The 23,407-nt window shown below is 44.0% G+C and overlaps 2 protein-coding genes across 4 annotated transcripts; both read right to left on the reverse strand.

The window, feature by feature from the left end:
• Positions 1–1,122: 1,122 nt before the first annotated feature.
• On the reverse strand, positions 1,123–3,239 carry cytl1 (cytokine like 1). The gene is made up of 4 exons (XM_071384322.1): positions 2,932–3,239; positions 2,799–2,843; positions 2,282–2,428; positions 1,123–1,917 (listed from the first exon to the last, which is right to left on the reverse strand). Exons 1-4 carry the CDS (start codon positions 3,070–3,072, stop codon positions 1,813–1,815), a joined length of 438 nt encoding a protein of 145 aa, XP_071240423.1. The 5' UTR covers positions 3,073–3,239; the 3' UTR covers positions 1,123–1,812.
• A 996-nt stretch (positions 3,240–4,235) lies between these two features.
• On the reverse strand, positions 4,236–23,407 carry LOC139564609 (limbin-like). 3 transcript variants are annotated; one of them, XM_071384289.1, is made up of 23 exons: positions 22,808–23,407; positions 22,616–22,685; positions 22,087–22,277; positions 21,898–21,954; positions 21,580–21,766; positions 21,113–21,213; positions 20,924–20,989; positions 20,566–20,700; positions 20,082–20,221; positions 18,458–18,782; positions 17,883–18,122; positions 17,250–17,425; positions 16,914–17,073; positions 15,048–15,236; positions 14,304–14,584; positions 13,899–14,091; positions 13,273–13,413; positions 12,405–12,632; positions 11,979–12,208; positions 11,744–11,831; positions 11,404–11,579; positions 5,522–5,620; positions 4,236–5,108 (listed from the first exon to the last, which is right to left on the reverse strand). In XM_071384289.1, exons 1-23 carry the CDS (start codon positions 23,069–23,071, stop codon positions 4,670–4,672), a joined length of 4,176 nt encoding a protein of 1,391 aa, XP_071240390.1. In that variant the 5' UTR covers positions 23,072–23,407; the 3' UTR covers positions 4,236–4,669. The 3 variants fall into 3 exon arrangements, with proteins under 3 accessions (XP_071240390.1, XP_071240399.1, XP_071240380.1); XM_071384298.1 differs by having other exon boundaries at positions 13,285–13,416; XM_071384279.1 differs by having other exon boundaries at positions 13,273–13,416.

Here is a 23,407-nt window from a genome sequence, read left to right on the forward strand (position 1 = left end):
AACTGTAACTCAGTAAAACCTTCGAAATTGTTGCATGTTGCGTTTATATTTTTGTTCAGTATATATTTTCCTTAAGGGTAGCTTTAGTGTAGTTTAACTTCTTCAACTGTGAAGTATTTGGTAGCTTGGTAAACTATATTTTCAGATTAGCTTCCCCAGCAATGTAGATTTCCTGCCACAGTCAATCAATCATGTTTTATGAGTAATAACTTTTGCAAAGTCATCATGTAACAAAAGATATAATGGGAAAACCGTGTTTCAGTATTGTGGTAAGTCAGTAATATATTGTTAAGTAAAGTTCAGAATTTGCTGGCTTCTTTTCAACACATTTAGGTATGTAAAGGGACATTTCACAACAAAATCTAAGTTTGTCAGACTTACAGTCAGGATAAACCAGAGATGGAGTCTTGATCTTGGTCACATAAATGCAGTCTTGATCTGGGATTCAATACACAGTGTCTGGGCCTGGGTTGGCACCCAATGTCTTGGTCTGTTGATCATGGTCAAGACCATGGTTTGTGTAGTCTTTCAAGTCACGTGGTCAAGATACACCAGTGAGTGCCATCTCTTGTAAGAGTGGCAACTTAAAATTGCCAGGGAACCTTGTTTTTTCAATATGGTTGCTTATTTTTCAGACATTTTAAGAGGGCTGGTCTTAGTCTTGTTTTTTTTCTTCACATTTGAACTGTCTTTATCTCATCAAGAAGTTGGGTTTGGGTCTGTAGAGTGTTGACTCCATTTTTGTGAGAAACTGTGACTTTGTCTGAATCTTAACAGTCTTGAGAAACATTGTCCGATTCTCAAAACAACCAATATTTAAAGGCAAGCACAAGGGATAAAGTTTAATCATACCAGTGAATGGTTAAGATAAGGGTTAGGATAATGTAAAAAACAAAAACACACCTGGATTGGAACTGCCACTGCCAATCACATATTACCAGTCCTGCATGTTACGCCCACTGCCACCCCCAGCCAACATCCTTGCACGGCATTTCCTGTTTTCACTCACAATGCGAATTCAATATCAAAACTCACTCGACTGTCTTGCAATATTAAAAGAAAATCAATTGCATTTGTGCTTGCTGCTCACACACCACATTTGAAAACTCACAGGCATCAAAAAGATATAGTTGTTTTATTACATACATATAAGTAATACACTACACAAACGTATATTGTACCAATTACATAGAAAACGCAATAATTATGAAGTTTAGCCTACATCAAAACAAGATACATAACTAAAGGTTAAAGAGTAGGCCTATTCATACAATCAAACAACAAGCATGAGGTAATCATTATTTTCTCAGGGGTGTACAGGCTGGGAACTGGGTATGTGTAAGCCTTAAGACAGCTTAGTAGTACGAAGGGTTATGGAAACATACAACATATTTGGATAAATTAGGCATTCCCTTTCGAACAGTATGGTAAGTAAGCAGCGGTAAGCGAGGCTCACAAACATTTCTTATTGGTTTATTATTTTAAGGGTTTCATTGGAATGGCTGGTATTCAGCAAATTTCCTGTGGAAAGTCCTCCACCACTTGGTGTAATGTAACCAGACACATGCCATCTAACATGAGACTTCACCAATAACATCAACTCTGTAGGCCACCACTACATTGGTTAGAAAATAAACAGCGTTGGCATGTTTTTCCACTAGAGTTGTGTGTTGTGTGTGTGATTTTGAGTGAAACAGGGTTTACATACCCTCACACTTCCATTCCTGTGTGTGTGTGTGTGTGTGTGTGTGTGTGTGTGAGATGTGCGCTGTTCGCACATGTGAGCGTGTGTGTGTTTGTCTCTGGATGGGCTCATCTCTTCTCTTCCACCAGCAGCTGGAGCCTGTCCTCTCCGTAGCGAGGGTTACTCTGTCCAGTCTCAATGGCCTCACAGTCATCTGTGAAATACACTAGGTCCTGTGGGGAGGTCAAACAGTCAGACCTAGGCATACACAACATCTTCAGCTGCAGCATGCGGGTGAAAGGTTGAGCAAAACTGACGAAACGTCGGCAGACATTAAACTAAATGAGCAGAAGTAATCATGTTATCTTTTATATTGAACTGAACTCTGGGCTGTAATTCCCTAGCTTGGTTCCAGAAAGGCCATCTCATGTCATTGTCATTATAAGGGTTGGCATGGCAGAACAGATCTGGAAACAGGCTGGTCATTTCCTGCACCACATACAGAATAGGCTATGACAGATTTGTTTTATTTTAATAATATGCTGGCTATGAGAGACCGCATGGTTCATTCTTCTGCATAGCTAAGCACACACATACCCGATAACAGATTCTGTTGATAATCGTGTACAGGTTGTTGACTTTGCGCTTCAACAACACGATCCTGGGTCGCTCTCTGCAGTACTGTGTGGGAAGGTTCTCCACAACGTAGAGGAAGTCACGGAGCTTGGTCACGATGCACGAATTCTACAGGGAAATAACAAAGACATTGTATAACCTATAGCTAAATTAATATTATAATATATTGATTCAAAAGTTACACAGAAATAGTTTCAGATACTGGTGTACAACAACTGGTTTATATTATTTTAAATTGATTGGCAAGTTATATTTTTCTGCTTTGATATCGGCATCCAATCACATTATGGAATGCATGCATCTTCTAATCTACATCAACCATGCATATTGCATCACCAACACATTACAGTTAATGCAATATAACCCAATGAGACGTCAAATCAGATTCTGGTTCCCTCTGTCGACCTTTTCTTCAATACTGGTATGACGTCTGAGAATCAATCTTTTGTTCAGATAAATTACATGGTGTTAAACTTACGTGCACATCCAGAAACATTGTGGGCAGAATCTCCACGCAGGTTTTCTACGGAATAAAACGTTTAAATTAGAAAATATTTGGATACATAAGAAAATAACTGTTTTTATCAAAAAATGAAATTGAAATAGCTCACCGTGAGATGATAATTGTGCAGTTTTTCCAAAAGGTCCATTATTTCCTTGCTCAAGCCAAGCACTCGGGAATAGCATGTCGGTGGTGCACAATCTGCCAACCAAATAAAACTGAAGAAACACAACAAAGGTGCGAGTCTCATCTTTCTACCCGTTGTTGCTTCGGTTAAAAAAAGGCTTCTTCTGTAGAGGCAACTACGATTGGGCTTTACAAAACGAGTGTGTTCTTCGTCGAGCAACTTCGCAGTTTGTAGTTGGGAGAGACAAAAAAAAAAGAGATGATGACGTCGAAGATCCACTAAGCGCAACATAACTGGAAATGAAACTTCTTACGCGCTCCTATGCATTTTGCAAACGTGAAATTTCTTCCAGCTATCAACATCCTTCAGGATGACAACAAAGTGTATCATCCCATGCTGTAACAATCCACATGTCACTATCAACATTTATTTAAGCACATGTTGGCAGTGGTGAAAAAAGTACCCAATTGTCATACTTAAGTAAAAGTAAATATACATTATTAGAAAATGACTCAAGTAAAAGTGAAAGTCACCCAGTAAAATACTACTTGAGTAAAAGTATAAAAGTTTTTAGTTTTAAATATACTTTAGTATAAAAATACATGTAGTTGCTAAAATATACTTAAGTATCAAAAGTAAAAGTATGAATAATAAAACATTCCTTATATTAAGCAAACCAGATGGCACAATGTTCTTGTTTTTTTCATATACGTAGAGCCAGGGTCATACTCCAACATTCAAACATCATTTGCAAACAAAGCATTTGTGTTTAGTGAGTTCGCCAAATCAGAGACAGTAGGATGACCAGGGATGTTCTCTTGATAAGTGTGTGAATTTTACTATTTTCTGTCCTGCTATGCATTCAAAATGTAACGAGTACTTTTGGGTTTCAGGGAAAATGTATGGAGTAAAAGTACATAATTTTCTTTAGGAATGTTGTGAAGTAAAAGTAGTCAAAAATATAAATAGTAAAGTACAGATACCCCAAAAAACTACTTCAGCAGTACTTTAAAGTATTTTTTACTTAAGTACTTTACATTACTGCATGTTGGTAACATTTGTATGGCCGTTAATGAAACGATTTACAGAGTTATAGGTAGGCCTAGTTAATAAACTGAGTTTATATAGCTAAACTAATCATTATTAATTTATTGATCGTTTATGAATTTGTAAAAAACAGTTGTAACACATTGGTTGAACTTGTGGGATTGATATTTTGAAGCTTGCCAAAAAAATGACTGTTGCAGGTGTTTTAACATACAATGGATAGGAACACGCTACGATACTATTTTTTTAAATAACATTTGTATTTATTTATTTAAAATATTGATAATGGTGATGTGGTTTATGTATATGCCAAGACATGCAAATCATTCATTATCAGAAAAACTAGCTGTCTACAGACAAAGACTGCAACTATATGGCTATTTTACAGTACCTTGAGACTACTTCAACTAAATTAAACGTTAATACATAGCATTTTGCTCATTGTTATCATAATACCATCATTGAGTACCATAAATGTGGGACATTTTAGAGCACATAACAGAGTCTAACAGGGCACATGTTCCCCTAGCCTGGTCTCAGATCTGTTTGTGTTGTTTTGCCAACTCCTTCAGTCAAACAGACCTGGGACCAGGCTAGGGGTTCAGTATAGGACCAGTAGGAATCTAATGGCAAGTCTGTGTCTACAGTAGACCCTCTGAAACCACCAGCAAGCTCAGGGTTGGTCTGTGGGGGCTACCGATCCCTTCTTCAGATTAAGAAAGTTCCTCTTCTTCCTCTTCCTGTTGGTGGCCCCTGTCGTGTTCTGGGGCTCCGGCAGAACACGGAACACAAACACCCTCTCCCCCGTAGTAGGGATGTCCAGTACTACTGCATCGTTGGCCGAGCCAGAGGTGGAGGGTGCTGCTGCAGTAGTGGAGACAAACACAGTTTCACTGTCCACCTCTACTCCTCCTCCCACTGAAATCAGAACGGAGTCTTGGAGCTGTTCCGAGGCTATGGTTTGGCTCGTTCCAGTCGCGACTGGTTTGGGAATGGCAACAACTCCCCCCCTCCCCTTTTCCTGGACCAACACTTGCATGACGTCCCTGCGAGCCTCAGGTCTGGGATTGAGAAACAGCCTCTCCAGCAGGCTCTGTCTCTTCTCCTGGAACCTGGAAAATAGTATGACATTTGATTATGATTATGATTTCTGAAGCATCTACAGTATATATAGTATTTTACAAAAGTGGGACCAAAATGCGTCTACCGCTCTATGTCGCTATGTGCCAAATATTGTCTCTCCCAAGTTATTTCCTAGTACTTCGTAAAAGTACCCGTAGCCTCCAATTCAATCACCGATAAATAAAAACAGCACTGCAGGTTGACTCACAATCAATGTTTATGCTTTATCGTTATCAAGGTAGTAACCTTTTTAAATTTGCACAGACCCACCTGTCCTCGTCGTCAACATTACATTGTCAACATTCGGAGTTGATGAGAACTGATTGAATTAGGACCTGAAAGTGTATCCACATCTAAAATAAAAGCTCCAGAAAAAAGTTGAGGCTCTTTGTCTTGCACTCACTGGTTTCTGTCCTTGTCCGTGCTGTGGGCTGAGACATTCCTCCCCACCATTTCCTCCCTCAGTCTGACCAGCAGAGATTTTCCTGCTCCCCCTGGCCACCTGAGAAAAAAAAACAGCCAGAATGGAAAAGAAAAATAGCTCTCTGGATATAAAGAAAATTATTTACGCGGGGGACAAGCGAATTAAGCAGATGGAGACTCCACAAAATGATGCATTTTGTTCTATTTAAGTTAACTTTCTCAGTAACTTCCCTCTTTTCCTGGCTAGACAGGCCAAGTCCCAGGTGTCCTCATACAAAGAGCATTATTCACACAAGCAACAAAGTCCAAACAGAATGTTGGCCAGCCCAGACAGGACATTGACAGTATGTGTTCCACGCTCCCAGCCAATGTATCATGCGCAGATGGGGAGGTATGATCCACATCACTAAGGACTTAACATGGTCAACACACACCTGCACAGTCGCGAAGAGGGCACGGCAGCACCTTTTCCCTCTCAGGAGGCTGAAAAGATTTGGTATGGGCTCTCAGATCCTAAAAAAGTTCTACAGCTGCACCATCGAGAGCATCTTGACCGGCTGCATCACCACTTGGTATAAAAATTGCACCGCCCTTGACCGCAAAGCGATACAAAGGGTGGTGAGGACAGCCCAGTACATCACTGGAGCCGAGCTCCCTGCCATCCAGGACCTCTATACCAGGCGGCGTCAGAGGAAGGCCCAAAAATTGACAAAGACTCCTGCCACCCAAGCCATAGACTGTTCACTCTCCTACCATCCAGCAAACGATACCGGAGCATCGGCTCCTGGACCATCGGCTCCTGGAAAGCTTCGACACCCAAGCCATAATAGCCAGACTGCTAAATAGTCAATCAGAGGAAGGCCCAAAAATTGACAAAGACTCCTGCCACCCAAGCCATAGACTGTTCACTCTCCTACCATCCAGCAAACGATACCGGAGCATCGGCTCCTGGACCATCGGCTCCTGGACAGCTTCTACACCCAAGCCATAATAGCCAGACTGCTAAATAGTCAATTAATGGTACCCAAACTATCTGCACTGACTATTTTGCACTGACCTTACGCACACTCACTAGACTTTATATACACACCATATACACACACTACACTTGTCACTCCCACACAAATCCCTCACACATTCAAACACTAAATATGCACACACAACACAAACAAACAAACATACACTCACACACACTCACTTTTACACTCATCATTTGCTGCTGCTAATATTTGTATTTATTATTATCTAACCGGAAGCCTAGTCACTTTACCCTGCCTTCATGTACATATCTACCTCAAATAACTCGTACTTCTGCACATTGATCTGGTACTGGTACTCCCTGTATAGAGCTCCATTCTTGTGTATTTTATTTTACTCCTCTTGAGTTAGTTACTATTTAATTTTTTTTGATTTATTTTTACTCTGCATCGTTGTGAAAGGTTCGTAAGCAAGCATTTCACTGTAAAGTCCACGCCAGTTGTATTCGGCGCATGTGATAAATAAAATGGGATTTGACTTGAATGAGTATTCTTTCCTCATCAGAGAGATCACATTGATCAGTCTCACTACTTCGACAGTGCTGTAAGAATGCGGTTATAACTAACATTTTACACACCAAGTAAATCAGAGGAAGGTCCCAAAAAATTATCAAAGACTACAGCCTCCCAAGCCATAGACTGTTCTCTCTGGAACCAGCAGAACCGTGAACAGATTCTACCCCCAAAGCCATACTGCTAAACAAGACAGCTAAACAGCTAATCAAATGGCTACCCACTGCTGCTATTGTCTATCTATCCTGTTGCCTAGTCACTTTAACCCTACCTATATGTAAATAGCTACCTTAATTACCTCATGCCTCTGCACATCAACTCGACACTGGTACTCTCTGTATATAGCCATGTTATTTGGGGGGGATTTGTGTGTATTGTTTTGTATTGTTAGGTATTACTGGACCGTTGGAGCTAGAACCATAAGCATTTCGCTGCATCTACGATAACATCCGCAATATGTGTATGCGACCAATAAAATTTTATTTGATATTATATACTCGTCATTGTTATTCATTATTTACTGTGTATTCATTCCTCGTGACACTATTACATTTGTATCTTTAACTCGAAAAAGGACTCGGAAGTAAGCATTTGACTGTTAGTCCACACCTGTAGTTTACGAAACGTGAAGATTTTATTTTGACTTGATCTTTTCGCAGGTTCCGTCAAACGTTCTCATGTGGACTGAAATGCCAGCGTCCCCTGTATGATCACATAAATCTTAGCTTGCTATTAATTCCCTACATGAATTCTGAAATGTTTAACCATTTTCTTGTAGTTCCTTTTTGTTCTACTTTGGAATCTACTTGAAATTGCTTTCAGTTCTACTTTTTGTGGTAGTATATTTGTGTGTGACAGGTGCTTACAATTAGTGCCATAGCGCAGTTTCGTGGAGCCCACCCTGTAGTTTGAAAGCAAATTTCCTGTAATAAAAAATAAATAAAGAATGGCTTATGACGTGTTCATATGCTATCTGGGGGGCCCGACCTCCGGGGGGACCACTTGCGGGAACTTCGGGGGTGTGTGCTACATCAGTTGTTACAATGGCAAGAAGGGCATTATTCACAGTTAAGTTAATAGGAGACAAATTCAATTCTTAAATTGACACATGAGAAACAAACTGCATCCAGCGTTTACTGACAAGTAACACATTGTGCTGGTGTGAGTCACTCATAGACACCCGCCTAAACATCTGGTGCACGGCACAAACTGCTCCGAGAGTTCTATTCTCTAGTGGGATTGCTATTTTGGAGCCTGCTAAACAGTGAGCATATGTATGACTTCATTTACTTACTGGATGTAAGTGGAGGGTTAAAACTAGCGTTAGACACCAAAGATGTGCAAGCTGTTAGATGCACCATGCTGAATACTTGACTAAAGTTCACCCTGAGTTTTCAATGGCCAGGCAGAGACTTTATGTCTCAGACTTCTTTTCTGCCAAGACTGCATTTTTTTTTTTTTACATTTAACATTACATTTAAGTCATTTAGCAGACGCTCTTATCCAGAGCGACTTACAAATTGGTGCATTCACCTTATGATATCCAGTGGAACAACCACTTTACAATAGTGCATCTAACTCTTTTAAGGGGGGGGGGGTTAGAAGGATTACTTTATCCTATCCTAGGTATTCCTTAAAGAGGTGGGGTTTCAGGTGTCTCCGGAAGGTGGTGATTGACTCCGCTGACCTGGCGTTGTGAGGGAGTTTGTTCCACCATTGGGGTGCCAGAGCAGCGAACAGTTTTGACTGGGCTGAGCGGGAACTGTACTTCCTCAGAGGTAGGGAGGCGAGCAGGCCAGAGGTGGATGAACGCAGTGCCCTTGTTTGGGTGTAGGGCCTGATCAGAGCCTGAAGGTACGGAGGTGCCGTTCCCCTCACAGCTCCGTAGGCAAGCACCATGGTCTTGTAGCGGATGCGAGCTTCAACTGGAAGCCAGTGGAGAGAGCGGAGGAGCGGGGTGACGTGAGAGAACTTGGGAAAGTTGAACACCAGACGGGCTGCGGCGTTCTGGATGAGTTGTAGGGGTTTAATGGCACAGGCAGGGAGCCCAGCCAACAGCGAGTTGCAGTAATCCAGACGGGAGATGACAAGTGCCTGGATTAGGACCTGCGCCGCTTCCTGCGTGAGGCAGGGTCGTACTCTGCGAATGTTGTAGAGCATGAACCTACAGGAACGGGTCACCGCCTTGATGTTAGTTGAGAACGACAGGGTGTTGTCCAGGATCACGCCAAGGTTCTTAGCACTCTGGGAGGAGGACACAATGGAGTTGTCAACCGTGATGGCGAGATCATGGAACGGGCAGTCCTTCCCCGGGAGGAAGAGCAGCTCCGTCTTGCCGAGGTTCAGCTTGAGATGGTGATCCGTCATCCACACTGATATGTCTGCCAGACATGCAGAGATGCGATTCACCACCTGGTTATCAGAGGGGGGAAAGGAGAAGATTAATTGTGTGTCGTCTGCATAGCAATGATAGGAGAGACCATGTGAGGATATGACAGAGCCAAGTGACTTGGTGTATAGCGAGAATAGGAGAGGGCCTAGAACAGAGCCCTGGGGGACACCAGTGGTGAGAGCACGTGGTGCGGAGACAGATTCTCGCCACGCCACCTGGTAGGAGCGACCTGTCAGGTAGGACGCAATCCAAGCGTGGGCCGCGCCGGAGATGCCCAGCTCGGAGAGGGTGGAGAGGAGGATCTGATGGTTCACAGTATCAAAGGCAGCCGATAGGTCTAGAAGGATGAGAGCAGAGGAGAGAGAGTTAGCTTTAGCAGTGCGGAGCGCCTCCGTGACACAGAGAAGAGCAGTCTCAGTTGAATGACTAGTCTTGAAACCTGACTGATTTGGATCAAGAAGGTCATTCTGAGAGAGATAGCAGGAGAGCTGGCCAAGGACGGCACGTTCAAGAGTTTTGGAGAGAAAAGAAAGAAGGGATACTGGTCTGTAGTTGTTGACATCGGAGGGATCGAGTGTAGGTTTTTTCAGAAGGGGTGCAACTCTCGCTCTCTTGAAGACGGAAGGGACGTAGCCAGCGGTCAAGGATGAGTTGATGAGCGAGGTGAGGTAAGGGAGAAGGTCTCCGGAAATGGTCTGGAGAAGAGAGGAGGGGATAGGGTCAAGCGGGCAGGTTGTTGGGCGGCCGGCCGTCACAAGACGCGAGATTTCATCTGGAGAGAGAGGGGAGAAAGAGGTCAAAGCACAGGGTAGGGCAGTGTGAGCAGAACCAGCGGTGTCGTTTGACTTAGCAAACGAGGATCGGATGTCGTCGACCTTCTTTTCAAAATGGTTGACGAAGTCATCAGCAGAGAGGGAGGAGGGGGGAGGAGGGGGAGGAGGATTCAGGAGGGAGGAGAAGGTGGCAAAGAGCTTCCTAGGGTTAGAGGCAGATGCTTGGAATTTAGAGTGGTAGAAATTGGCTTTAGCAGCAGAGACAGAAGAGGAGAATGTAGAGAGGAGGGAGTGAAAGGATGCCAGGTCCGCAGGGAGGCGAGTTTTCCTCCATTTCCGCTCGGCTGCCCGGAGCCCTTTTTTTTTTTTTTTTTACCCCCCTTTTTCTCCCCAATTTCGTGGTATCCAATTGGTAGTAGTTACTGTCTTGTCTCATCGCTGCAACTCCCGTACGGACTCAGGAGAGGCGAAGATCGAGAGCCATGCGTCCTCCGAAACACAACCCAACCAAGCCGCACTGCTTCTTGACACAACGCACGTCCAACCCGGAAGCCAGCCGCACCAATGTGTCGGAGGAAACACCGTACACCTAGCGACCTGGTCAGCGTGCACTGCGCCCGGCCCGCCACAGGAGTCGCTAGTGCGCGATGAGACAAGGATCTTCACCATCCCTTGGGAACAGCCAATATTGGCAATGGAAGATTTGAACTTTGTTGTTGTTAATGCCTGCAAGCAGGAACATGCCACAGTGTGTATGGGGATGTCATGCCGACAACTCTACCTTTAAGCTCTGTGGCTGCAGATTTGAAGTCTGTTGCTGTTGTAAGCAGGAAGTCGCCCTGCTATGTTGATGATGTCATATTGCAGACTCTACCTACAAATGTCTACTGCGAGATTCTGGCCATGTTTTACTTACCCAGAGTCAAATGAACTCGTAGATACGATTTTTATGTTTCTGCGTGCAGTATGAAGGAAGTTAGCAATACTAACTAGCTTTAGCGCAATGACTGGAAGTCTACAGGTACAATAGCAATGCTGGCCTAAATGCCAGAATCTCGCGGTATACCTTTAATCAATTCTGAAGAAAACACTCCAATCCACTACCAATGAAACTATTGCTAGACGAAGGAGTTTCAGTAGTTCTTACACTGTGCTCTCCTGCTCTGCGGACGCTGGAAAGACCGATTGCTTGGGGCAGAGGGCATCAATGAGGGAGAGCAGCTCCGACTCAGGGAGGGTTGGGAGGAGGAGGCGGAGAGCCTCTAGGAGAACCTCAGTGGAGACCTGGCTCTGCCTCACCAACCTGGCTGCAAACTCCAGATCCTGGGGAGGGATAGAGGAAAAAGAGGGACGGAGGGAAAAAAACTGTCTCCTTGGGCTTGGACTGTCAACAAAATAGTGACTCAGACCCAGATTAAGCCTACTTCTAGACTAAAAAGCAACTAAAAAGCAATTGGAGAATCACAATTATATGATGGCTAGATCACCTGGTCACAGTTTGTGTAGAGTCTCTTCAGCTCCAGCTGCTCCTTGAGATCCTCCATGGCTTGATTCCTAGCGTTGGCCTCTTGCAGCCTGGGACAAAAATATTATAAAATATTAATAATTATTCTGTTCGCACTTGGAGCTATGTTCTGTGTTACGCTTCATGGTGCATTTGTGTAAGAATATTTCTCAATTGTACATTTCTTTTAGGCAGAATAATAGCTCCAAAAAGCCCACCTCTCTGACTGAAGAACAATGACCTGATCACACGTGTACAGGGCCTCGTGAAGGATGGTGGCCATGCGGCTGTCACGCTCTATATGAAACAACCTCCTTTGCCCTTCCTCTTCCTCTTCAGTATCAGAGTAGTGTGGGTCTTTGGGTGGTCTGTGTTTGGAGGGTCCAGACTCCAGACTCTCCAACTCCGCATGCTCCCTCTGGAGCTGGAGCTCCGCTTCCTCCAAACCCTATAGTCACACGCAAAGGGATCACGGTCTTCACAAAAACTTTATCCACTGAGGATATATCTTGTATCCTGTATCTGTGTGTGCGCAACCAAATTGCTCAGGCGGATTTGATCAAATGTAATATTTCACAGCTAAAGTATGAATCAGGTTACAGTACATGCTAAAGCATCCAACATGCTACAATGTCCTATCCTACCAGACAGTGGTTCTGGATGCTCTGGGCTATGGGGGCTGCCCCCAGGCTCCTGCTGGCTCGCAGTTCTTCTGTGAGCAGGCTCTGGATGGTGAGCAGAGCTCTGGAGGTCTCCAGGACCCTGGTCCTCCTCTCAGCCTTCTGGTAGTGGAGGGCGGCCATCTGCACGGCCAGGCCGTCTGCCTGGTTCCGGAGCTCCGATTCCCTCACGCTACGCATCTCCTCCAGGACCTAGAGAGAGAGAAAGATGTTGGAGATGTCAGGGAACGAAGGGGTTTAGCTAAAGTTGTAGGAAATTAGTTAGGTTAAGTGATTAGGTCACAGTTACTCAACTAAGCTCTCCCCGGACCCTGGTGAGACATACATCGAACACCCTATGCGCTTACTCTTATTTTTGTGTTAAATGCGCACATTTTATAACAGGCTATGGCCCAGTTAGGTAGCCCTAGGAAACCTAGTCATAGCAAGAGCAGGTTTATCAGTAGGCTGACTAACAGGTTTCATAACACTGGCAGCAAACGCTAAGGGACAGTTTTTCTGAATTTGATGATAAAACCATTCCTGGACTAAAAAGGTTGTTCAATGAGATCATTTACATAGTGTGGATTTTAGTCCAGGAGTAGGCTTAATCTAGGTCTGAGAAACTCGAAAGGCTCTAAAGGTTTCGGAGTCCGTCCGGGAATATCCCCTTTACCCGCCTCCGCTATATTCCCATCTCGTCCAGCTGTACGGAAGTGTGAGAACGTGTCAAAGGAGCAAAAAGTAAGTGAATGCGACAAAAGAGGATATGCGCAATATAAAAGCCTTCTCCTCCATTTTATAACTGCCCCTCGGGACAAATAAAGTTTCAGTGAATTGAATTCCACCGAACCTTCTCCCTCACAGTGCGCTCCATTTCTTTTTCTTTCTCAAACAGCTGTATCCTGTCCTCCATCTTCTTCTGAAAGAGCAGCAGTTCTGAGGGGTCTGCTCGCTGTCTGCCCTCAGTGGATTTCCCTTTAGTCCTCGTCTTCTTCTGGAAAATACACAAGATGGTTAGTGAGATGGTGAAGGAAACATCTCCACAGCATAGGCTACTGTCATTTCATCTAGTCTTTTTAGTATTAGTTGCTATTTGTTTTACCATTGACCACTATGGATATAGCCTAGGTGTTTTTGTCAGTACTTTCATGCATTCCCACAATGTGCCAATGCTCCAGCTTACATGTCTGTAGAAGTTCTGGCGTCAGTTGAAATAGGACGGCCATCACCAGTGACTTCACTGCCATATCCGCAATTTGATGTTATTTTAATGGACAAAAAATTTGCTTTTCTTTCAAAAACAAGGACATTTCTAAGTGACCCTAAACGTTTGAACGGTAGTGTATATATATAATGCAACATGTCCAAGTGATCTTTGTCAACTGTATGTTACAGTATGTTACAGCTAAGGAACCAGCAGAGGGCGGTATTATCATTTTGGCACTACAAACTGTATGTATCAGATACTCCACCTACCTCTGGCTGTGGATGTTCAGCCTGCTCCTCCATCTCCTTCCTCCAGGTGGACAGGGCGGTCTGCAGTTTGGAGCGGGAGAGGGCGTGGGGCAGCATCAGGCAGTGGTCCATCCTGGACAGACAGTTCTGGAACTCCAGCTTCATGTGTAGGAGCTCCTCGTCCGATAAGGTGAGCTGTGACGAACACAGAGACCTGAAAGGATAGAAAATACCCTCAAACACACACACAGATGGCCACACACACACAATTAGCACAAAGTGCTAATATTTGCATTAAGATACCTCAGAGGTTTATTTTTTTGCCCCCTTTCACAAGTAATCTGAAATGTGTACCAACATGACCATCTTCTCTGTAGCGCAAGGGACTGACCTGAAAAGGTGATTGGAAAATAAACATCTGCTCACCTGAAGAAGACCTGTCCCCTGGCCCTCAGCTCCTGCTGTTCCTGCAACTCCCTCTCCATGCCCTGGTGCAGCGAGTCCCTGGAGGCCTGGAGGGTCCTCACTGCCGCCTTGCCCTCCAGATGGAGCCTCTCCTGGGCCTGGGACAGGGCGCTGCTGCTGGCCCCCGATTCTGGCTGCTGGAGGGGGCCACGGGGGTTCCCCAGGGCCAGCAGAGCCTGGGCGACAGCAGGCTGGATGGCCTTCACCTCCGCCATGGCGCTGTGGATCACACGCATGGTGACCTGGGGGAGGTCAAAGGTGAATCTCCAGTCAATAGAAAGTCAGGGAAAGTGAAACTACTTGTTTGGTTAGTTAACAATCCATGTACCTATGTATGTATAATCATGTATGATGTTCATTTGCTGTCTAACAATAACTTTTTCAAGTTGTGTACTTGTAACAAAGTAAGTCTTGTCCGTCAATGGTCTCGAACTGGGGACCTTCTGCAGACCAACACTTTGCACTCACAAAGCAGCGTTACCTTTTGCTCCACAAAAGCCATGGCCCTGGCAGAGCAAGGGAAACAACTACTTTAAGTCTTAGAGAGCGAGTGCTGTCACTTGCACAATGGATGCTACTAGCACACTGCTAACTAGCTAGCGATTCGAAATTGGCAACATATGTTGTGCAAGTTATAGCTACCAGTTACCTAATCTAACCGTTGTATATAAGGAGAGAGGCAGGTGTTGTGTCATTTTGAGATACCTTACGGATGTCTGCAGTGGCCTCCTCGTCTAGGTTGTTGATGAGCTCCCCAAGCTCCAGGCACTGGGCGGTCAGCAGGCTCTGCCAGCAGCGGAGGTGCTGGGCCGGCTCCACCTCCACCCTGTCCTCCTCCAGGCCCCCTCGGGACAGGGCCGACAGCTCCTTCTGCCTCTGCTTGTGGCCCTGCAGCTGGATGAAGAGAAAAAGACAAGGTTGAAAAGCTTAAAATCGAGCCCTGGCCCCTACACGCCTATAGGCACTCCTTGGGTATGTTCAGTCGGCAAATGTAAAACGTTGCAGATAGAAATGGCAAGAACAGAGCTGATGTTCGTTCAATATATTTCATCTGAATATTCCACTACGCTGTGCCCTGCTGAACAGAACAAAACCTAGCTGTTACCTATTTAATTTCAAATTCAGATTGCTTTATTGGCATGATATACAATTTGTAGATATTGCCAAAGCAGTATAGTGGTACAGCATTTGAGTAAATACAGTACAATGCAAAGAGGATAATGAATACAGTTAATTTCAGTAGTTTTAATAATAGTACATATAATCATGTATACAGGAACAACACTACTGCTGTTGTATTGTGTAATCTTCGGTCGATACATTTCATTAAATAAAAATATGATTAGAAAAAAGAAAGAATGGCTAATCAACAACCAAATGTACATGGATGATGGTTACAATATGTATTACTTGTAAGTATTTTTACAATGTAAATACTTCAGGGAATTAATGGTCATGGGATGTCCTTCAGGCTATGGCAATCGCTTGGCATTCAGGCCAAAAAGTTCAATCTTGGTTTGATCAGACAAGAGAATCTTGTTTCTCATGGTCTGAGTCCTTTAGGTGCCTTTTGGCAAACTCCAAGTGGGCTGTCATTTGCCTTTTACTAAGGAGTGGCTTCCGTCTGGTTTGATTGGTGGAGTGATGCAGAGACAGTTGTCCTTCTGGAAGGTTCTCCCATCTCCACCATGGGGTTCTTGTTCACCTCCCTGACCAAGGCCCTTCTCCCCCGATTGCTCAGTTTGGCCAAGCGGCCAGCTCTAGGAAGAGTCTTGGTGGTTCCAAACTTCTTCCATTTAAGAATAATGGAGGCCACTGTGTTCTTGGGGATCTTCAATGCTGCAGACATTTTTTGGTACCCTTCCCCAGATATGTGCCTCGACACAATCCTATCTCGGAGCTCTATGGACAATTCCTTTGACCTCATGGCTTGGTTTTTGATCTGACATACACTGTCAACTGTGGGACCTTATATAAACAGGTGTGTGCCTTTACAAATCATGTCCAATCAATTGTATTTACCACAGGTGGACTCCAATCAAGTTGTAGAAACATCTCACGGATAATCAATGGAAACAGGATGCACCTGAGCTCAATTTCGCATCTTGGAGCAAAGGGTTTTAATACTTATGTAAATATTTCAGGTTTCTAAAATGTAGTTATGTAAATAAGGTATTTCAGTATTTCTAAAAACCTTTTTTCGCTTTGTCATTATGGGTTATTGTGTGTAGATTGTTGAGGATTTTTATTTATTTTATCCATTTCAGAATAAGGCTGTAACGTAATAAAATGTGGAAAAAGTCAAGGCACAGTATATATTTGTAATATTTGTGGTTTCTCCATTACTCAGAATAATTCCCAGCTTTATGTTATTAGTAAATGAGTAAATGCACAGGAGTTGGGAATTGATTGAGATATTTTCTTGAAAAAATATTATCTTATTTGGGAGTATTTCTCAGTATTTCTCAAATAAGTGCTAACTCATTATTTATCTAATTAAGATACGCAAATGTATTGCCTGAGAAAACACTGTGAAGTTTGACTTAAACAACGCACTGTCAATCATCTCACCATGTCGGAGATGAGGTCCCTCCTCTTCTTGACCAGGCCACAGTGCATGGCCCTCCTCTCCCGGTTCAGAGCCTCGTCCAGGCCCTGCCTCACCAGCACCAGCTCCTTCTGAGCCTTGTCTAGCAGCAGCTCCACCTGCTCTTCAGACACATCGCTCCCCCTGTTGGAATACAGGCAAGGTTGCACTTTAGGAATGTAGGCTACATCTATGTTTCCCAAGTTTCCCGAACCCTTAGTAGTCTACAATGGCTTAAGGACAAGTAGGTAGAAGACAACAGGTGCTATAAAACCTGACATACAGTATAACACATGTAGAGAGTCATAGCACAAACCAACCTCCTATGCTGGCTGAAGCAGTTCTCTATCTGGCTGGAGGTCCTGGAGAAGGTCTCGGAGATGAGGCCCTTCAGGCTGTGGAGGCTGTGCACCAGGAACCTCCTCTGGGCGTGGCGCTCTCCCAGCATGCAACGTTGGTTGGCCAGGACCACATCCAGCACCTCCTCCAGCTGATTCTAGAGCGATGAGATGTGACGAGGTCAAATAAAATGAGAGGAGATAAGATGAATTGAGAAGACATGCGATGAGACATGATATGTGGTTGTCTCACCTAGCTATCTCAACATGAATGCACTAACTGTAAGTCGCTCTGGATAAGAGCATCTGCTAAATGACTAAAATGTGAATGTCAATTAGATAAGATGAGAAGAGAAGAGATGGTAAGAGATGAGGAGAAATGAGATGAGATAGATGAGGCAATATATGTGAAGAGATTACTTGAGAGGACAGTATTTCCCCTTGACTTTCCCATTTAGTCCAAAACAACTTTCAGTGATACATACAGCGAAACATTGCTGAAACATTGCTGACAACTATTGCTGAAGTAGCTCCTACCTGAACATTTACGTTGCCTGTTTCAAAGTGTTTCCTCCTATCTGTTCCTACTGAACGGGACCATCTTCACTAGCTCACCTGATAGGCAAAGTAGTCATGCAGGAGACTCCTGGCCTGGGTCTTCTCCAGCTCGCACATCCTGGTGGCTTCCTCCAGCTCCTCTGAGAAGATCTTGTGCAGCTCCACTCTTCTCCACTCCACTATCTGCCTTTGGACCTTGGCTGAGGCCTCCTCGTGTCTCACCAGCAGGGTGCGCTGGAGGTGACTCTGGTTCAGCTTGTGGAGCTTCTCCAAGAGGACACTGCATTGGTGGAGTTCCTGGAGAATCAACCAGAATCAACCAGACCTGTGTTAAATATACGTGTGAAATACTTGAAGTGCACTTGATTTAGTCTATCCAGTGCCATGGAGAGCTACTGGGTGTGCAGGCTTTTGCTCCAGCCCACCACTAATACACCTGCTTCAAATAATCACCTAACCATAGTCTTGACCATAATTAGCTAAATCAGGTATTTATGCACAGGGCTAGAGTCGCTTCTCCATCTGTGCCCATAGGAGCCATTTCTGGCATGTTTAACTAATTATTTATGGACAAGTCACATTGCTCTCTACCTCCGCCAATGGTTTTTGATTGATAATAGCCACTACAGTACCTGTTCGTCAGAGTGCTGAAACAGCACCTCTGCACGGGCTTTCTCCTGGGCCTCTCTGCGATGCTCCGCCTCCATCTGCTCCCGGGTCTCCAGGTTGCACTGGGCCGCCAGGGTTGCCATGCGTGCCAAGTGCTCCTCCTTCAGCTTGCCCTCCATGCCCATCAGCTGGCCGTGGAGCACGCTCAGTAGCCGCTGCTCGGCCTGCTGGGACATGTGGTTCTGGGAGCGCAGCGCGGCCAGCAGGGCTGCGATCACATCTTTGTACATCTGAACCCGACTGCTCTCCAGGCTGGAGGTGGCTCGCAGCAGGCTGGACATCTCCAGGCTGTGAGGATGTCAGATATACAGTACCAGTCAAAAGTTTGGACACACCTACTCATTCAAGGTTTATTTTTTAAACTATTTTCTACATTATAGAAAAGTAGTGAAGACAAAAAAAGTGTTAAATAAATCTAAATATATTTTATATTTTAGAATCTTCAAAGCAGCCACCCTTTGACTTGATGACAGCTTTGCACAATTTTGGCATTCTCTCAACCAGCTTCATGAAGAATGCTTTTCCAACAGTCTTGAAGGTTCCCACATATGCGAAGCACTTGTTGGCTGCTTTTCCTTCAGTCAGCGGTCCAACTCATCCCAAACCACCTCAATTTGTTTGAGGTTGGGTGATTGTGGAGGCCACATCATCTGATGCAGCCCTCCATCACTCTCCTTCTTGGTCAAATATAACTTACACAGCCTGGAGGTGTGTTTTGGGTCATAATCCTGTTGATCATCCGTTCATCTACTCGGAACCAAAAATATCAAATTTGGACTCATCAGACCAAAGGACAGATTTCTACCGGTCTAATGTCCATTGCTCGTGTTTAATGTCCCAGGCCTGTATACTCACCAGACATGTCACCCACTGAGCATGTTTAGGATGCTCTGGATAGGCATGTACGACAGCATGTTCCAGGTCCCGCCAATATCCAGCAACTTCGCACAGCCATTGAAGAGGAGTGAGACAACATTCCACAGGCAACAATCAACAGCCTGATCAACTCTATGCGAAGGAGATGTGTCGCGCTGCATGAGGCAAATGGTGGTCACACCAGATACGGACTGAAGTCCATAGATTAGGGCCTAATACATTTATTATTAATACATTTAGACAACCAATGTGATTATTATTATTTGACCCTGCTGGTCATCTATGAACATTTGAACATCTTGGCCATGTTCTGCTATAATCTCCACCCGGCACAGCCAGAAGAGGACTGGTCACCCCTCATAGCCTGGTTCCTCTCTAGATTTCTTCCTAGGTTCTGGCCTTTCTAGGGAGTTTTTCCTAGCCACCGTGCTTCTACACCTGCATTGCTTGCTGTTTGGGGGTTTAGGCTGGGTTTCTGTACAGCACTTTGTGACATCAGCTGATGTAAGAAGGGTTTTATAAATACATTTGATTGATTGAAATTTGATTGATTTAGTTCAATTGACTGATTTCATTATATGAACTGTAACTCAGTAAAATCTTTGAAATTGTTGCATGTTGCACAACACAGTTCCTACTCCTAAGCATAAGACATCATAAAAATAACGACAAGTAATAAAGCATTATATCCTTTGGCATTTCCATACTCACTTCTCCAGAGCTTGATACATGTTCTGAGGGTCTTCCAGCACCATGATGTCCACCATCTTGTCCTCGAATGCTGCCTCTTCTTTGGCCGTCTCACTCATGTTGCATACCGCATACTCAGGGTCTGAAGCGCCTCGCTTTTTCTTTAGGAATGACAGACATACAAAGAGAAACAGTAACAATCTCTTTACTGTGGATTGCTTTCAAATAGAACAAAACAACCGTAGTCAACGAACAAGAAGAGAAATATCTTTCAAACAATAGTTCAAATAAAATACAATAGAGAGTCAATTTCTTGACTTTGTATTGGTTTCATTGTTTTTTTTTGCCACGGCTGGGTGGCTAACAAGTATACAGATCTGTTTGTGCTGTCTTGACAACTTCATTGCTGTCATTGTCACACAGCAATGGAGTTGGCAGGACATCACAATCAGATCTGGGACTCAGGTAAGCTAATAGTGGTGAGGTTACAGTAACAACGTTTTACCCTTCGCTCTAGGGAGTTTTTCCTGGCTCGGGCACATATTAGGTTCATGGCCAGAAATCCCAGGGACAGCAGCATCAAGGACAGCAAGAATCCACCAACAAACCCAGCAAAATGGACATAGTGATTGGGGTAAATCTGAAAGTGTATAGTGAGAGTAGGTCATATTCATCAATATTTGAAAAAGAGAAAGAAATTACTATCAGGGGCACGGACAATACTGTCATCTGATTTACTGTGATGAAATGTGCGAAAGTAAGGTTGTGTGTAAGGTTTAGCATTGTAAACGCAGCATTACGTTGAGCATGACTATCAACCGACATCACATTGATAAACTAAGAAATGAAGGCTTCAAGGTTACCTTGTTCGTGGAGTTAAGCCTCAGTGTCAAATTAGCCACCATTGGACCAAACATATTGACGTCATTCTGTAGAGCGAGAATAACAGTATAAATTACCCTGGAATAGCACCCATGTACAGCAATGTAAAGTGTTGCTGCTTTGGCAATATAAACAGAGCAAGAGAAAAAGGGACAAAGTGTTTGCAGTACCAGTGAAGCATTGGAGAAGGTAAGGAAGGCAGGCAGGTCCAGAATTTCACTCTTGTGACCCTTGATGAGGGCAGTATACGTCACAACGTACTGAGATCCTGCTGCAGAAACACAACCAAAACAACAACGATATTAACTATGGTTGGAAATATTGAGTAAAAAGCTAATACAATCATTTTAACAATGTTCAAAATAACTCCAATTGGATAAGTTCAGGTGACACAGCCTTTGTTCTGTAGCATGGAGCCTGGGTCATGTTCAGTGAGGTACACTGTAGCAAAACAAACTGAAAATCAGTGCTTCTTATTACACAAGTTCAGGTAGTATCTCCCCGTTTCAAACGTAGGCTATTTTCTCATTTTGTCCATACTGAACACAACCCTGGTGATCTGACTGCCTTTCTGACTGATTGACAGACTGACTGACGGACAGACTGATGAAACCGATTTCTCATGACTCGTGTGTACCTGGCAGTGAGTCGATGGTGAAGGTCTGGAAGCCTTTCTCCACCACCATCCCCCCACTCTGCAGTGCTGCTATCCCAGAGACGGAGTCCCTGATGGCCAGCTGGGAAAGGTTGCTGTCCCCTGGAGGCCCAGTGTTGTTGATGAGCAGGAAGAACGTCAGATGGGGGAACTCGGTACCTGCCTCCACCTGTGTCCCAAAGGATTGTATAGAACACATGGTATATGAGGGCACATTGTACATACACTTCTAGATATCGAGCCTACCCGAACAGTAACGAGCAATGCAAGACCATCCTCTACAGAGTCTACATTACTTACCTGGGCACATTTCTGAAATTTGAGTCCAAATGCTGATGGCTGTGCAGCACTTTGAATCTGAAAGAAAATACAAAGTAAACACAATAAGTTTTTCTGTTTCACAAAAGCATGGATGGAAACTTGTCCCATTATGTTCCATTATGACTTTTGACCGCAACCCCTGGACTATGTCTCTGTGTGTGTACTTACCTGAGGCAGAGTGTGACCAGTGATGTATCTGGTGAGACTGCTCCTGCGGCTCCGGGCCTTATGTTGCATGACGTTGGCCAGATGGCTTAAGGAGGTGTAGAGGGACTGGCCCCCGGGGCCGGCTGGGGCCACAGAACGAAGAGGACCCTCTTCAGCACAGAAAGCCAAGGGCCCACATGGCCCTGGTTGTCCTGTGAAGTAACATTAGTAAACATACAATAGTGTACAGTAACAGTACACATAGTTCTGTATGTAATTATGTCCTTGAGCTGTTCTTGTCTATTAATGTTCTATATTATGTCATGTTTCGTGTGGCCCCCAGGAAGAGTAGCTGCTGCTTTTGCAACAGCTAACAAAATACAAAAAATACCAAATGACACAGTGGGTTTGAGAAGATTTAACAGTTAGCTGGTGGAATTACTGTCATAGGCTACTTTCAGTTGAGAAGGCCACGTCACTTTTGACGGTATACCCTTATCATTACCCTAGGGATGATAATAAATGTTGCTGAATACATAAAATAACAAACCATCCATCTTCTTCGAGCTCAGCTCTGCTGATTTTCCACCAGGGTCATGCTGAAATGGTCTAGGAGAGTCCTGTTGAATGGGAAACATAGTGAAAAACAAAACCTGTTCCAACAACTGCATAGCAGACAGACAGACATAGATGTACAGCCCTTGAAATAGGACAGGCACAGAAATAAGGGAATTTGACTCACTCTAGGTCGACCATTTCCAAATGAGTTCTGTCGAGTTTCCCATGATAGTACAGAGATGTAACAGGACGCGGGATGTACATTGTTGCTGTCCCACATGATAGCGGAATGGCATGGATTGTCATGATGGCTTACATTATGGAACCCATACGAATGAAAAGGGCGGTGCTGTAGACGTCTCCAAAATATAGGCCTATACTCTAGTTGAAAACAGAAGAAAATAGTGCATACAGTGACTACTTCCACGAGGAAATGTACCTGAAGCATTCGTTTGTTCTAAAACTTTCCCTACTTTCCCGAAATCCGTTACATTTTGCATCCTCTTGCTACTGTATTAGACAATGGAAACATTGTCATTGTTCTCTGATAACACGAAATTGTGTTACAATATGTCTTAAAAGGTGGCATGCAAAAGAAACAAACAAAAATAACAGGAGAAACAGTTTTGTCGACTGTAAAAACATAGGTCATGGAAATGATTCATCCAAACTTCCTTGAAGACCTTCCCAAAACTATGAAGAAAAGGACACGCTCCACCCCTAAATGTCTTGCGTTACATCAAATCTGTTCAATGATTGGTTGAATAGTCCGTCTGTGAAACAT

The sequence above is a fragment of the Salvelinus alpinus genome, chromosome 2 (genome assembly GCF_045679555.1).
Source record: "Salvelinus alpinus chromosome 2, SLU_Salpinus.1, whole genome shotgun sequence".
NCBI classification, from domain to species: Eukaryota; Metazoa; Chordata; class Actinopteri; order Salmoniformes; family Salmonidae; genus Salvelinus; species Salvelinus alpinus.

Excerpts from the sequence above, each read along its gene's own strand:
- cytl1 (XM_071384322.1), bottom strand. The coding sequence starts at position 3,072 with ATGAGACTCGCACCTTTGTTGTGTTTCTTCAGTTTTATTTGGTTGGCA. Across the intron at positions 2,429-2,798 it reads CAATGTTTCTGGATGTGCAC|AATTCGTGCATCGTGACCAA; the intron begins GTAAGTTTAACA and ends ATTTCCCTGTAG. Across the intron at positions 1,918-2,281 it reads TCAACAGAATCTGTTATCGG|GACCTAGTGTATTTCACAGA; the intron begins GTATGTGTGTGC and ends ACCTCCCCACAG.
- LOC139564609 (XM_071384279.1), bottom strand. The coding sequence starts at position 23,071 with ATGCTTCAGGTACATTTCCTCGTGGAAGTAGTCACTGTATGCACTATT. Across the intron at positions 20,222-20,565 it reads AAAACTCCCTAGAGCGAAGG|AAAAAGCGAGGCGCTTCAGA; the intron begins GTAAAACGTTGT and ends TCATTCCTAAAG. Across the intron at positions 5,109-5,521 it reads ACGGACAAGGACAGAAACCA|GTTCCAGGAGAAGAGACAGA; the intron begins GTGAGTGCAAGA and ends ACTATTTTCCAG.